Source organism: Nesoenas mayeri (assembly GCF_963082525.1).
Source record: "Nesoenas mayeri genome assembly, chromosome: 4".
Lineage (NCBI taxonomy): Eukaryota > Metazoa > Chordata > Aves > Columbiformes > Columbidae > Nesoenas > Nesoenas mayeri.
The window spans coordinates 5871915-5887654 of record NC_137540.1 but is presented as its reverse complement, the minus strand read 5'-3'; the positions used below and the strand labels follow the sequence as shown (position 1 = coordinate 5887654).

The window sequence follows — 15740 nt, the reverse complement described above, 5'->3', positions numbered from 1 at the left end:
CTAAAGTAATTCCCTTATATCCAGTAAGCCCCATTTTTACCATAGCTGACTGTATTAAAAATGGATATGTAGCCCACTAGCAGATGCATGGCTAAAACAAAAGTATTTAAAAGCTTTTTTTTTTTTAAGTTTAAAAAAATTATCTTTGCATTTTAAAATCAAAGTAAACTCTTTTTTTTCTCTTTTTTTAATGTCTTAGTACCTTAGCATTGTTCAAGTTGCCAAGCTTAGGTAGACAAAGTGCTTTTGAAACACTATTTAAAAAAAATATCTATTTTATTGTCCTTTTCTAGGACTTGACTGGATGAGCAAAATCCAGAGGTCTCTGTAATTCCCATATGTTAAAAAGTAAGCTTATTTTAACACCTGGTAAATTCAATACATACATGAATGAAAAGGTCCTCCCTGTTGTTGAAGAACATTTGACTACATCATTGACATTTTGTTATAAAGGCATTAACTGTTTGACTTAAAATAAAGACACCATTCTCTTAGATAGCACCATGGTTTTAGAATATCCAAACAAATTCAGTGTTTTGCTGTCTACTCGTTATGTTATCTACTTTGTTAAATAAAATCAAGAGACTAATAAGATTACAGTAAAAACTGCATGTTAAAAAGCCATAATTCCAGTATTTCAGTACATCATAGATTCAGCACCAGATGTTATTTTAAGATTCCTGCAGTCGTAATACTACAGTATTATTTTTGTAAGGTTTTTTTTTGCTCCTGTTCCATGACTACGCAAACTCAATGACATTAAAAGTGGCCACAGATGTGCAAAACTGTAAGGAAAAAAAATATCCATTTGCAGATTATCTCTTTCAGTAATGGAGCCAGTGTTTTCAAATGTAAATTGTGAAACACTTGTTTTGTTTTTTGTTTTTGCATAGGATGCTTTGGTCTTGTTTCCTACGTGCCATCTGTGACCACTTAAAAATCAGTGGCAAATAAGCGCGCTAGCGAGATTACCTCTTTTTGCTGGTGTGCCGAGGCTTCTTCCACTGACGAGTTTCGTTAGAACACTGTTTTCTTCTCCACCCTTGCCTTCCCCAAAACCTAAAGAACTACCCTACTGACAAGGTGTTTTTGCGAATGAGGTAACCAACAAAGGTGTGAAGTTAGATATATCGGTTGTAAGGCCCTGTAACCCGTGTAAAGGCATATGGAGATGTAGTTACTGTGGAGTCCGTGGTGACCGACAGCGTCCTTTGTGCAAGAGACTTGATGAAGCGCACGTACGTTGGCTCCGAGGGCTCGTGTGGCTCCGCAGGCTCCCGCTTGGCTTTTTTGCCGTGAGATTTCTGAGGCACGTAGTCCGGACCGTACTTCTCGCATTCCTCCTCTTTCTCTCTCGCCTTCTCAGCCATCTTCGCCTCCCACAGAGCCAGGCCGTGTTTTGGCTCGTTCATGCTCTTGTGCTGGTAAAAGACAAGGGATATTCTGGTGGGATGGTTCCTGTTGGGGTTTTTTAAGGGAGTTGTTGCGTGGAGCTCACGTTTTGCACACTCTATGAGAATTGACCCGTGAGATGGAGCAACTGCCACTCCTCCAATTTCTGGGTCCAGAAAGCTCTGCTCACTATCTGACCACACTTCATCGGGATCCTCTGCTTTTTCTGGATTCGGCACATCGGTTTTATCTAAACCACCCTGGGGAGTAGTCCTATCATGGTTTTGACCTGGAAGCATGTTAGACAGACCATTAACTCCGTGTGAAATCATTTCACTCTCCTTATTATTCTGGAGATGCAGTGAATTAGGTGGACCGCTAAACATGCTTGGAACCGAATGGTAGTCGTGCGTTAAATGTGGAGGGGGTTGCCCTTGATGGTGTTCACTGGCTTTACTGACGGAGGCATAGTCCATGCTCGGATTGCTCAGATTGGATTTTAACCTTGAGGCAACCTCCATAAAGTGGCCATCAGCCTCATGGGTGGAGTAAGAGGAAAAAGACCCTACGTGGTGTGCATTTGGTCTGATGGTGCAATTACTGAAGGAGTCTACCTGCATATTTTGGTTTCCATAATTCAAGTACTTGGGACCAAAGCTCTGGTTATTCCCAAACCTATGCTGGTATAATGTTTGAATGGGTGGTAGACTTAGCTTAGACATAGGGTCTTGGCTCTGGCAACTATACAAGTCCACGTGCTGATGCTGGGAAGGGTAGGAGCTCAAGTAAGAGGGGCAGTTGTCCACAGATACGTTTCCATTGCATTGGTAGGGTGGATATTGGTTATTTTGACTTAAGGATCCCGAATAAGGGTTCATGGGACTGGAAGAATTCAAATAAGACCCCGCAGGCTGCGATGAGGTTGTGTAGAGGTTCATGGGACTGGACCCTCCATAGGGATCTGAAGTGTATGAAGAGCTTGGATAAGCAGTGGCTGGATTAGGCAACCTTACATAGAGATTTGCAGAACCTGAACCCGAGTAAGAGTTCATAGGATTTGACTGAGGGTTGTTGGGGAGAGTGCGCTGTGGGTGTTGCTGCTGCTGTTGTTGTGTGGCTGGTCCTGAAAGGCGTAAAAGATCTGTAGATATGAAAAGAGAAAAAAAACCATACAAAACATACAAAAAATTAAACCCAACAAACCACATACTTTACAGACTTTTCTTAGAAATGTCATAAATACGCATCATGAAAAGTATCTCATATGACATGTTAACAGAGGTTCCCTTTCTTGCATCTCAAATACCGTCCTTTAAGAAGCTGAATAAATACTAAAGCTGCTCATCCTTTTTTTGGCACGTATCCAGTGAGATCAGATGCTAATGGCAATGGGGAAACGGAGGACAGTGCAATCTGTTCAGAGTCATATGCACAAAATCCAAAGAGTTGAATCATCATTTAAGTAGCCCATGAAATGGAGCATCAAAGTGCTCCGAAACAGCCGCGCACAAGGTGCCCTTCTTTTCCCCAAGAATAAATAATTCTTCTCATCTATATGAATAGAACCGTCTCAAAAAATGTCCATAACTTTATGCAAAAAAAAACCCAACCAATGGTGATATTCACTGATAGAGAGAACAGTTCAGTAACAAGTGAGATTAACTGAAGACATAAGAGCAAAACCACCATTAATTAAAGTGAAATGGGATTGTTTAATGGTTACAACCCTTGGCGAGGTCATGGGACCGCTGACTTTTACTCATGGGTATTTCAGTGACCTTCTGGGTGGCCTTGGATGTATTGCTTTACTCCTGAGGAAGCTGCTGTAACAATAAAATAGTCATGATGAACTCCTTTGCTCAGGACTCCCAGATCTACTGATGAAAACTGCCAGCAATTGTTAAGTGGATTTTTAAACTCTTACTCTGCTATGGAAAAACCTGCTCTGCTTTTGGTCTTGAAACAGAGTATAAGTAGTGGTGAAGAGGTTAAGCTTGAATTCCCTCAAATTAGGAGTTTGTCTGTTACAGCGGCACACAGTGAGTGATGCATACGTTATTCTTTCTTCGGCAGCAGCATCATACACTTTGTGGCTTCCAGCACTACAGTCTTTTAAAGGTACTTTACAACAGACTGGATGGCAAGCAGAGTTTGCAAAAGCACCAACTTCTACAGGTGTTAACTATCGAACAACAAAGAACTTCTCATACAACATCTTTTTTTTCCCTCCTTCTTCAGAGTGTACCGCAATTTGGCACTCTGTTTATAAATATACAATATTGGTATCTACTCTCAAGAATGCTATCCTTTTTACTTTAAAATGTTCTTGGGCTGAGAATAATGGTTTTCTTGAGACTTATTACAAACGGCCCTAATTTCTAGGCAGCTCACCACTGTTAATACAGATCGCAATCAGATCTATGTGTTTACCTGCTAGCTGCTTTGCATGACCCGCCGCCTCCGAATTGCCTTGCTTGTTGCGTGCTGCAGCAGACTTCTCTCTTTCAGCTTTGCTAGACCCATTCTCCAGGGACGAAAGCTTTTCCGCAGCTGCCTTCTTTGCTTCCAGCTTCCTTTGCCGACACGTCTTAGCAGGCTCTGCTAACATCCTTACTTTCCGGCGAAAGGAGGTAAGGACCTGGATGCTGCCGTTCCTCTTCTTTTCCTCCTGGCCTTCAGTGCTTCCGAACTCATCCACATCAGAGACTTTGTACAACGGGAGCACGTGGAGCTGCTCGTCTTCCGGTGTTTGGCCAATTTCGCGATTGTCTTCTCTAGTTAGTGTGCAAACCTGTCGGAAAGGTGCGTTAGAATAACCCTCTCAAACCAGTCTGAGGAGAGATCTTGTGCATTTTACCTTCCCCGGCCACCGTCGGTGTTCGTAGGACAAGGAGCAATGGATACAAACTGGAACGCAGGAGGTTCCACTTAAATATAGGAGGAAACTCCTTCCTAGTGAGGATGGCAGAGCCTGGCCCAGGGAGGTTGTGGAGTCTCCTTCTCTGCAGACATTCCAACCCGCCTGGACACCTTCCTGTGTAACCTCATCTGGGTGTTCCTGTTCCATGGGGGGATTGGACTAAATGATCTTTTGAGGTCTCTTCCAACCCCTGACATTCTATGATTTTATGATTCTATGAAACCTGGGACTTTGTGCTGAAGATTTTTGTGCTGTAATACATTAGCTAACTACCTATTAAAAATAGTGTGGAATATAACACAGCACCATTGCAATTCACACCCCTTTAGAATGGCAACTTTCAGGACTTTGCAAAGGAGCAAGTCACTGTAATGTTAATAATAACACCTAAGGAAGTTCCTGTTGTATTGTGCAGCTTACTCATTGTGTTAGCTTCAGCTAAAACAGGTATTGGGAGGATCTCAGCGGAAAAAAATATGCTGATAAAGACATATTATGTAGCAAAATCATTGCATCAGCCAGTTTTAGGAAGAAAGCTCAGCTAGGAATATATATTGTATGGGTGGTGGTTGACTTGTCAAGTCAGACCCTGGGAACAGGAAAAATTTAGTTGGCATTAAAAAGAAGTTATTCTCTTTGGTCATAATAAGAGCTGCACTGTGAATCTAGTTTCTTCAAATGACAACCATGATGATTATTCAAAACTGAAGATTATTCCTTCTCACGTTTACTCCAACTGTATTTTTACAGAAAGAGTATGTAGGGAACAGAAATTATCCAATACACATTGAAAACCAGCTTGTTTTTCTGGTACCTTCTACAGAACCTTTGCTGTACACGCTAGAGATGAGAACTGAAGAGTAAAGGGTGCGTGTACAACACAACGGATGGCAAGGCTTGCAGGCTTTCTGCCCATCCCAAGCAGGAATGAAATCTACAACTTCCAAAACGCTTCTGGAAAGAAATTGTTTCCATTTTATTAGAAGCTATAATTCAAAATTGTTAGGAAAACAAGCGTTTTGAGAGGACAAGTATAAACCGTTTTGTTCCAAGAAGGCTGAAACAGGTATTTCCACCCTGCTGGGACCGTATTCCCGTTGTCTCCACCATTTCTTTTACTAGTTCTATATTAAACCTTTCTTTAATACGCCATAAGTCTCATTCATCTGAATGAAAAATTGTGTAGGGGGTAATAACTTAGCTCAATTACTACCTCGTGTTTCTTTTCTTGGCAATCTGTGTTATGCAAGTACGAATTTGAACAGACGGGAGATAATGAATTGAATACATGAAATCAGTGCTGGAGTAAGAGGACTATGAAACAGGGACTTACCAGTGTACTCCCATTCTGCATATTGTGCAAGTCTCTGTGAGCATGAGCGCAAAAATCCAGGCAAGCAGTGACCCCTGAGAATGGGCGACCTTCTTTTAAACCCAGGCGACACTCGGGTGCTCTGTGTTCATACTCGATCTGGAAAGAGATAACAAGTATCACTGTGACTGAGCTGGGTGCTCCAGTACATGGAAATAGCACTGAACACTCCGCTGTGACCATGTGTATGTCTCCTAACATCTTGGAGGTGGCAACATACACATCTTGAAGGCAAATAAAATCAAGCAATTTGATTCAATGTTGTGTCCATACTTGATCCCTCGCTGCTTTGCTCCTTGTTACGTCCTGTCTCTGGCGTGATTGGGAAATTGGCCAATAATACTTTTCCTTGCGTGTTACTTTTGATTCTTTGCCAGTGGTTGGTGTTTTACATGACAAATGCAGTGCTGGCAATGTAAGAGTGAGATGTTTGTGTAGCCTGGAAATATACCAAGCTATTAAGGTAAAATGGCTTTAGAAAACTGACTTCAGGATGACTTAATGAAAAATAATAACTTGCTTTTTGATTTGTAATGTTTTGGCACACTCGATGTAAATTTCATTAGCTGAAGTACAACTCTAACCCCTGACCAAAAAGAGAGATAATTCAGTCAAGACAGTACTTTCTACACATGTACTCATTATTTAAGGAGCTTTACAAAGAGTTGATAATGCAACAATAAACCTTACACGAAAAGATTTTTGTAATAGAAGATCAAGCCTTAGACAAATGACAGTTTCATATTTTACTCAGGAAAAGAAACCACATTGGTAAAATGCTTTGCTGGAATTCCTGAACCTTTCAAGTGAGTGCAAGAAGTCTATGCCTAGTAGATCCCATTTTGAGTTAAGGTGAAATCACAAGTTTTGTCAAGTCTTGATCCAAGATTACCAAAAACATAGTTTGCCCGCAAACCTTTATTTTTAAAATCTGGAATACTTACTTCCCTGGAATCTGAAAATAAAAGCAAACCAAAACTTGAAATGGGTAAACTACTTTGGAATTAAATGAGAGCGATCTGAAACAATAGCCAGACTATAACTGATTAAAGTATACTGGTGCAACTGGTCTCTCAGATGTTCTGTTGGGTCTGGCTGGAAAAATAGACCCTTTCCAATTCTAGATTTTAATCCAGTAGCAATCCAGACTTAGATTAGAATAAATACAGGAATTTGGAATTTCTTTTCAGGGTTCAAAGGGGGATTGGTTTTCGAACCCTTTACAATACCATATGAATTAGGTCTCATTCATCTCTCTTTAAAGCCACTTACTGTAGCTTCATCAGGGATTCCCCACAAACACAAGCTCTGTGTGAAACTCCAAGCTATGCACACACCTTATTACACAAGGGAAAAACTGAAACTTGTAAAAGCATGTATGTGCCACAAGCGTTGGGCAGGACCGCAGCTTACACGGAGAAAAGTTCTTTTGTGAATTTTTGTGGGAAAAGAAAAGCAGCCCAAGCAAAGAACCATTTTATTGTTCACCACCCCCTCATTCTTTCTTCTTCCTCTTCCTTTCTTCTCTTGCAGAATGTCTCGCAGATATTTGGACAGATAACCACAGCTAGTGAGCACATGGCCACAGCTTCCTCCAGAATGAGTCTCCAAACATTATCTGATCAGGTAAGTGAAACTGGGTAACTCCATACTGAATCGGGTTATCCTGTCTAGTTGCTACGAAATATGCAGCATAGGAGTGAATTTTACAGCAAATAAAACCGGACAGTTTTATGACAGTTTACTGTTTCTGTTACAGTTGAAAATCTGTCTTGTGCTGGTTGCCACAGCATAGCACTGCCAACAGGGAAGATGATGTCAGAGTTTGCAGTGATGCTGATAGTTTGGAAACTCTAAGTTCTGCGTTTGTAATGGTAGTGAACCTTAGCGGTGAAAATGAAGGCCAACAGCTATGTGTTTGCAAGAGTTATGCTGTCAAATTTTGATGTAAACATCTGAAAGACATTTGATAAATGCAGATGAGAGACTAGGAGCCTCATAAAAGCTTTGAGTGTTTCTGTGAACGCTGTGTCACAAAAAGTGTGCACGCACGATCCCCTCATGCAAGAAGGCTGGTAGAGGCACTTGGGTACATATGCAACACTGTGTTCAAACATAAACTTGGCTTTAAAGGCATGTTTGTAATGGCTGTTTTGGTGAAATCTAAGTTAATCTGCCGCTTGAGAGAGCAGAACTGAAACTGTGGCTTCAGGACTCGAGTGCAATATGAGACGCTGCCTGCTGACACTGTTCCCAATCTCACACCATCTTCGTGGCTGTTTTGCTAGCTTGGCTGGTGAATCATGCTAAATCCAGACACTGCTGTTGTAGAGCTGAAGAGCTCTGCTCAACTGTGCAGTAATTTTAGTGTTGATGTAGATGGAAAGATTAGTTCTGTTTAGCAGACTAAATACTGCTAGTTTTGCTTTTGAAAGCATTTTAAGTGGAATTGTTAATTTCCATTCATCTTTACCCTGATGTGAAAGGAATGCTGGCACAAAACATACATAACAGTTTGGTGCAAGGTTGAAGTGTTGGGAAGTGTGATAAAAATCAGGTTATTTGCATGACTGCTCCAATTCCCTTTTTCCCCAGCGTACCTGGTTGTTATATGCATCAGGTGCAAGCTTCTTGTAGGTAGGTGCCATCAGGGTTGACAGGTTCTGCAAATTGGATTCTAGTTTTTCTTCCTGTTAGAAGATGAAATGACACTTCACTATTGTATGTATGGGATCTAAGAAGTTAGAGTCTTTACACAATTCTGTTTATACTGACAAGTTGTGTAAAGGCCTAGACTGTTACCATTATTGTTTAGACAACAACTGTTGTGAATCTACTTTTAATTCTGTTGTTTCACAGCCTTTAAAGTAAAGGAGTAGTAAAGTGGTGTAGTAAAGTGGTTTACACATTCTTTAACACGGAGATGTTTTAGATCCAAGTGCAATGATCCTCATTATTTTCCCCGTTGCAGTTTTGGGAAAATGAAATACTCTTCAGAAAGCTTGAGAAAAATACTAATAATATCAGAGTGGTGCATCAAGGCAATCTGGCTATTTTAAGGATTTTGCACATTGCAACGACAGTACCACAACACACTGAAATATCTTTTCGTGCAGTAACTTATTTAAATATTTCAGACTTCGAAAAGTTCCCTGTCTTCAGCAATGAGGAACTATGGGCATGTCCTGCAGTTGGTGATACAGAGGCAGGAATGACCACACTTCTTTTTTACTGTAAGGAGAGGTACACAGTCAGGAAATGAAGGGCTCTTTAAAAATGAAATACTCTAATAACACACTCCAAAGTTGTTCTCCCTCCTCTCAGGATGAGAATTCCAAATTCAAAACCTCGCTTATATGAAGCCCTTATTATTAATTTCAAGGGCATAAAGAACAGCAGCATACTGGAGTGGTGTGCTTGTTTTGGGGAGTTTGTGTATTTTAGGAATATGTGAAGAGCTGTGGAAAACCTATGGGTTTGAGAGAGGCTTGTTCGGTGCACTCAAAGTTTGTATCTCCCCTTATGGGACTATATCCTAGTTTGGGGTTCCAAAATGACATTATCAAATTGTCAAAAATATCTCGCTGTGACTGTGTGGCTGCTGCCAGAACTTTGGAGCCGTTGTATGACCTGTAGGTTATCATTTTTAATTGTTACTTCTAGTTTTTATTAGTGAGGATCCTATTTGTGTTGTCTATCAACTGTGTCTATGCTGTGCTCCTGGATGCATGCCTTGGCTGCCCTGACTTTGTGTGGGAACAAGACTGGAGGGTAAAACCATCTTCCTTGCCCAGCCCTGGCTTCCATGGGAAGTAAATCCAGGAATGCAAGTTGGAAGAGTGCCCTGGTGGGCTCTGGCCAGGTATCCAGCTTAGAAAATTTAGGGGGTTTAGGATTGCAGGCTATGATAAGGAAGGCTTTGTGCCACAACACGACTAAAGGGGAACTATTCTGTAATTCTCGGGGCTGTAGAAGAGCAGTGGGGAGGAAAAACTGTATGTTGATTATGATGATATTCTAAATGGTGTGCTACTATCAGCACAGGCTGCAGAAGTACCTGGCTCTCTGATCATGTGAAAGTAAGGCTTAGATTTGTGTAAGACACCAGAAGAGACTGAAAGTTGTCAGCCTCTGCATCAGTACACAAGCAAGAGCCTAAATTTGCATGTGCTTGCCAAAAACCAGACTTAGCCATTGGAGCCCCCCAGACACATGACTGGCTGGGGGTGTCCAGGAGTCACTGCAGTCGTGACTTCAGAGGTATCTTGTGCCCAGGTTAAGGTCAATGTTTTTATTACTCTGACTCATTTTAAATAGTTGCCAGTTTGCTGTAACACAGAGGCCGGTCTGGAAATATTCAGCAGGGTGGAACTGCATGTAGAATGGGTCTTCCTATCCTCCTCCCTTTATTGTCATCTCAGAGTCTGATCATGTGTCTTCACACAGGCTGCCACTGGTTCCCAGTTGCAACATCATGTGCCTCCAGTTGGTAAATTTCCTGCTCTGATGCTAGGGAATGCCCCATTGTGGGCCTAATACAGCCACAATTATTCAGGCTGTGCCCTCTTCTCTAATTGTAGCCTGCAAATACGGTTTCCAAGTCTCAGGGCTTTTACCAGCTGTCAGAATTTGGACAGTCAATTCAGCTGGCTCAGTGACTGGAATCAATCAGTTTTGACTGGCAGTTATTTAATTACCCTACATGTATGCCATTCAGGCAGGGCTCTGGCCCCTGGTCTCTTGGACTGTATCTCTATTTGCAGAGTGACAGAAAACATTTCCTTGCAAATGAGGCTCATTTAGAAATGAACACCAACCTCTTTTGGGTCATCCCCCATCAGCTTAAACTTTCTTGGAATCTTGCTTCTGGCAAACTTACAACCATTGTAGTACATGCTCCAGGAGCAACCAAAGGAAAATGAAGCACCACAAGTTTCAGGGTCCAGCCCTTGACATGCGCAAGTCCGCCTGAAACAATAAGAGAAGATGGCTGTTAGCTGCAGGTGGGTCACCCCACAGCAGTCCTGCTGTGGACATCAGTGTTCTGCCAGCTCTCTGGGAAATCACTGCTCTTGGATTGTCTTCCATCAGTGGATAATGAAAAAATGAAAGATGGAGGCAAACACATTATGGCAGAAGAATTTATCGTAGTGAATAGTTTCGTGGCTGCAAAGCAAGAGCTAAGGGGTATCTATGCTCCTGTAAAAAAACCTGGCTTTGCTCCAAAGAGGGTATGTGTGTGGTGCCTTGCTAGGCAGTGATGTTCGTGGGACACGAAAGGGGTACATGCCGAAAGCACTGCAAGAATGTGGGAACCCTCTGACAGGGGCTAAGCAACAATTCCTGAAATATGACTCTACTCAGGAGGCCAAAGTAATTTAGAGCGATAACTATGTTAATTTTGATCTAAATGTTCTTTGCTATCAGAAAGACATGGGAAAACAATATAGTGCAATTGCTTTAGATTCAGGCTGGCTTCTACAGGCTTATAGTATGATTTAGCGCATCTAGTTTTTATTTTAAGGTTGAGGCATCTGCTGTCCTGGGCCCTGCTGAGATCTCTTCCTTTACATATACAGAGATGCTTCACAACTCTGGGAAGATGTTTTTCCCTGATTTTTTAAGAATGTTTACTTTCCTTTTCTCACAAGGTTTGTGGGTTTTCGAACTGCCTGAAATAGTGGGAAAAGTTATGCGTATTTCAGGGCAATAGCATAAGCGAAGCTGCGAGGTCCGAGGCTGAAGGTGGGGTTGCAAGCTTGTTGCACTTACTCTTCATTGAGGGCACAGCGCCGGTTCGTGAGCGTGCCGTACTTCCGCAGGGTGTCGGTGAGCTCGGTGTAGAGCTTGTCAGCCAAGCTTGTTGGGATTCCCTCCCAGACCAGGATGAGAATCACGATCACGGCCGTCTCACACGTGTGGCCCGCTCGCTCGCGCACCAGACAGAGTAGCTTTTCCTCCTGACTGCTTCTGCGGACTACCTGCATGCACAGCAACACACACCCCCGGAGCCCCAACACAAACAGTGCATTTCTTAACATGAACAGCAAGAGAATAGGAAACCTCAGCGTTAGCACATGTGGGGAGGTTATTTCTGTCGTCTTTGTCTCTGGCAACGCGGTCCATTTTTCCCATTTAGTGATACAGACTGGGGCTACCCCTTCTGTTTAGTGAAGCTGAAGAGGCTAAGCTTGACTGATGGCACGGAAAGCCATGGTGGCAGAAAGCAGCTCTGTAAAGGTATCTCCCAGGCTCTGATTCAGCAGAAATATTCTCCTGAATCTGCGCTATGGCACAAGTGGCCCAGTTTGACTAGTGGGCAAAAAGAAGTGAGCTGTGAGATGCGTCCCTGCACAGAGCTGGATGCTGCACACCTGCTCTGAGGGTAGGAGCCATGTGGGGAAAGGCAGGCACTTAAAGAAGGGACTAAATGAATGGACACAGGAGGTCTCTCCTTTCTCTCCCAAACTTAAGGAGTTAGACTTGTAAACTTTTCACTTGCCCTTACTACATACAAGCATAACGGTGATGAGAGGAGAGGAAAGCAGTTCAAATATAAGAAAAGATGTTCAAATATAAGAGTGTCCTTGCTTGTCAGTGCTTGTGCTACTGTGGGTATGTCTGAAAAAATGGTACAGTTTGGCACAGATAAAGACTATAACCACGTACCAGTTTTTCCTCATCCCGTCTTTCCCCAGCCTACCCAAACCACTCGGTAACTTGTTCCAAAGTACGACGGTGTTTGCTAAGAGGGTATTCTAATGCCTCTCTCAAACTGGGAGTGCATTTTACAAACATCACAGCGGTGCACTTACTGGATTTATTTGTAAGCTAAAATTAAACAGCAATGAGAATGCCTGGTGTCTTAAACCGAAGTGAAATTCCCTTCTCTCTCAGGTTTTCATACCTTTAAGACACATTCTTGCTGTTCTCCACGCAAGAAGTCAATGGAGTGCGAGAGCCGGGTGGCAGCAGGCTACAGGGGTCCTGTGATACTGCTGCCATTGAGCTATTTTAAGTTTCACAGTGTCAGCTAACAGAAGGACATGTCACTTCTGTCTGCTTACAGGAACCACCATGCTGAACTAGATTAGTCTTAACATTTGTGTGCATCACTTACCCATTTAGCAATTGGACATCCTTGAGAACTTTTGCCTTCTTTCCCAGTGTAGACAACCCTCTCAATCCTTATAGCTTTACCCTTCTGTCCAAATCTTAAACAAACAAAAATATGTAAAATAAGATTTCATTTGGTTCTGCATGAACACTAAAAAAATGGAGCACATTTGTCAGTCTTATCTTAAAAAATAAACACTATTGATTACAGGGAGGGATGTGCAATGCAGTTTATCTCGCTGATTTTATTACAGTAGTGGATTGATATGTTAAGAGAGGCAAATGTCTTTAATACATCTCAGATGAGTAAAAATTATCCGTATGACATTAATATTTGCAAACCTTTTAACTGTTTCTGTAGAGAATTTGTTATACATGACATTTTGAAAAGTGGACTTGCAGGGTCTCTATTCTGGAGAGGAACTTTACGTTTTTCTTTAATTTCTGGGTTAAACTTCCACTTATTACTCTGAAATTTATGTAATTAAATTGTCATGGAACAGCTGGCATGCAGCAGTCACTCTATTAATTTTCTGCGCTTGTTTCTGGCTTAGATACAGTGTCAATCAGTTAAGTCGTGATTAACTTGCATTGTATCTGTTTAGTTTATCATCCACTCATAAATTGTTACTGATTTACTTCTGCCTGACTTCTATACTGAGTTAGAATCACAAACTTTCATCAAATGACACTGTTTGCATGTGTCTTTTTGTAATGGAGGTGGGCAAGCTCGGCTCTCGCTGAAGCATTTAATCAAAGTGATTATGCCATCAAGGCACAATCGAGCCCCAAATGCAAGTCGTGTTGTTACCCAGAGCAAAGGGGCTGCGCTTGCCACGTCCTCTGATGGACCAGGTGGAGATAATGCAGCAAACACTAAGCAAAGCAAATCTTGACCTGTAACCAAGTGTGGGGACTAAATCACAATCTCCTTGTTCCTTGCCTGTTACCTATAGAGCAATCAATATAGTTCCTTCCTGTTATGCAGCAGTTTACTGATGCCTTGAGAACTTTAGACCTTTCATCCCTCTTGTTTTTGCACTAAAATCTCGGTGAGGTATTTAAGAGCAAATATTTCTACTTAAGCTTCTGTCCTGTAAAGGAAATGAAAAATGCTTATTTTTAGATGTGATCTCATTGTGAAATTTCAGTGTCACAGGAAATTATACAAATAAAATCAAGTTGTACTACACATGTTCTGCAGGCAACTGTTGGGTCACTTTTTCCTACTTAGGCTTGGATGTTAGCATATGTCTGTTTCTTTAATTAACTACATTAAAAAAATTAAATCTTAATGGTTTCTATCAGTTCACTAATCTGGATTACAGGACAACTATGTGGATGCTGCTATAGATGTTGTACATTACACACTGGCAATGAAATGGACTTTGTCTCAAATCTTTTCAGCTGTCACAAAGGAATTTGTGCCTGATGTTTGTCACGTTTGCTTTCAGGCCAAAGCCAGCTCTGGCTTTAAAACCAGAGCAAAAACTCACTGAGCATAAAGTAGGGATTGGGAGAAAGAAGAGGTAAAATATATATACCCACCATGGATTCTGCAAGAAATTTGTTCTAGTACAGCTAAAATATTAATTGCAAGTCTGAATCCGAATGCTGGTTTGTTTGGCAGTGCCGATACCTTAGAAGTCAATCCATATTCATGGAAAGCCAGTTTAAAAGTGCTTCAGTTGTGATCAGTGTCACCAACTGCACACATGTGCTTGAGAGTAACTTTATAAGTGCTTTGTTTACTTAGAGATACAAAATTAACAAGGAGGAGTTATGGAATTCTTCAGTCAGGGAATTGCACAGCTCATACCATATGAACAGTTGAAAACTAGCCATTATTCCAGTGGTGCTGCTGCTATACTGCGCTGAACCTGGCTGAGCAGATGCATGTTATCTCTAATCTCTCAGGATTTCCTTTTGCCAACATGAAATTAAATGCCAAAAGAAAAAAACAAAAGGAAGGAAAAAAATGGTGAGGTCAATATTAAGGATGAAAAATTACATTCCAAAGGAAAGAAATAAAAAATGTTTCATCGCTCATAATTGACATCATGACAAGAATGACTTTCCAATTTTATTTATTATTTGTAAATGCTAAAGAATTACCCAGTCAATGAGGGCTCTGGAGATAACAATTTGTAAGCAGCTTCTCAGAAGGGTCAGTATTCACTCCCCCTTCACAGGAAGGAGCTGATTTATGTCGCTTGCATGCATGTGAGCTGCTCACAAGGCTGAAAACAAGTCTGGGGACAAGCCCTGCACAGAAAGGACCTGAGGGTTTGGAGGTGATGAGCACAAATGAACAGACCTCACTGAGAAATGCTGCTGCTCAGCTCAGAGCCAGCCCTGCAAGGACACCCATGTGCTTCTGGTTCTGCAACCAGCTGGAGCTTCTTTGCAGTTTTGAAGTCCAGACTTTTAAGGTATTGCCAAATCAAATCCCCATCTGTCTTTGACTTATGGGGGAGCTTTTTGCTCGCTTGTTGGTGCAGAGCAGAACTGAATCCCCAGATATCTCTAAAAATCTGTCCATTAATGCCTAAGCACACCAAAAGCTACAAGCAATGCAGCATTCACAGTGCAGAAGTCACTTCTGTCAAAGAGTTTTAAATTTAAATAGCTCAGAAAGGCTGTGGGGTTTGTGCTTACACATATTTTTAAATAGCACAGCTCATGTACCCATTCTGTGCTGTTCAAAATTCCTAGTTTGGTTGGCTTTGGTGTAATAAATATACCACAGAATGCAACACGATAGAGGGACTGTCCAGGATCAAGATAAGGCTGGTTTTGTGCAATACTCTGAGAAAAGGGGACGTTTTTTCACAGAAATACTTATCAATTCTTGGGCTGAAATCCCATCCAACAACATTGTGGCACTCCTGTATGCGACTGAGTTAGATTTAGCCCTTTTTAGGGCTAAATACTTAGTAA

The 15740-nt window shown here is 41.6% G+C and overlaps 1 protein-coding gene across 1 annotated transcript in view; it reads right to left on the bottom strand.

Annotated features, from left to right (window-relative positions):
- Positions 1 to 1121: 1121 nt before the first annotated feature.
- TET2 (tet methylcytosine dioxygenase 2) overlaps positions 1122 to 15740 on the bottom strand; it is a gene marked incomplete at both ends in the record, with an annotated part of 68466 nt that continues 53847 nt past the window's right edge. The window contains 7 exons of the mRNA XM_080343375.1: positions 1122 to 2533; positions 3823 to 4183; positions 5646 to 5783; positions 8285 to 8374; positions 10502 to 10652; positions 11457 to 11665; positions 12805 to 12898. Coding sequence (XP_080199501.1) covers positions 1122 to 2533; positions 3823 to 4183; positions 5646 to 5783; positions 8285 to 8374; positions 10502 to 10652; positions 11457 to 11665; positions 12805 to 12898 — 2455 coding nt within the window. The remainder of the gene's footprint in view (positions 2534 to 3822; positions 4184 to 5645; positions 5784 to 8284; positions 8375 to 10501; positions 10653 to 11456; positions 11666 to 12804; positions 12899 to 15740) is intronic.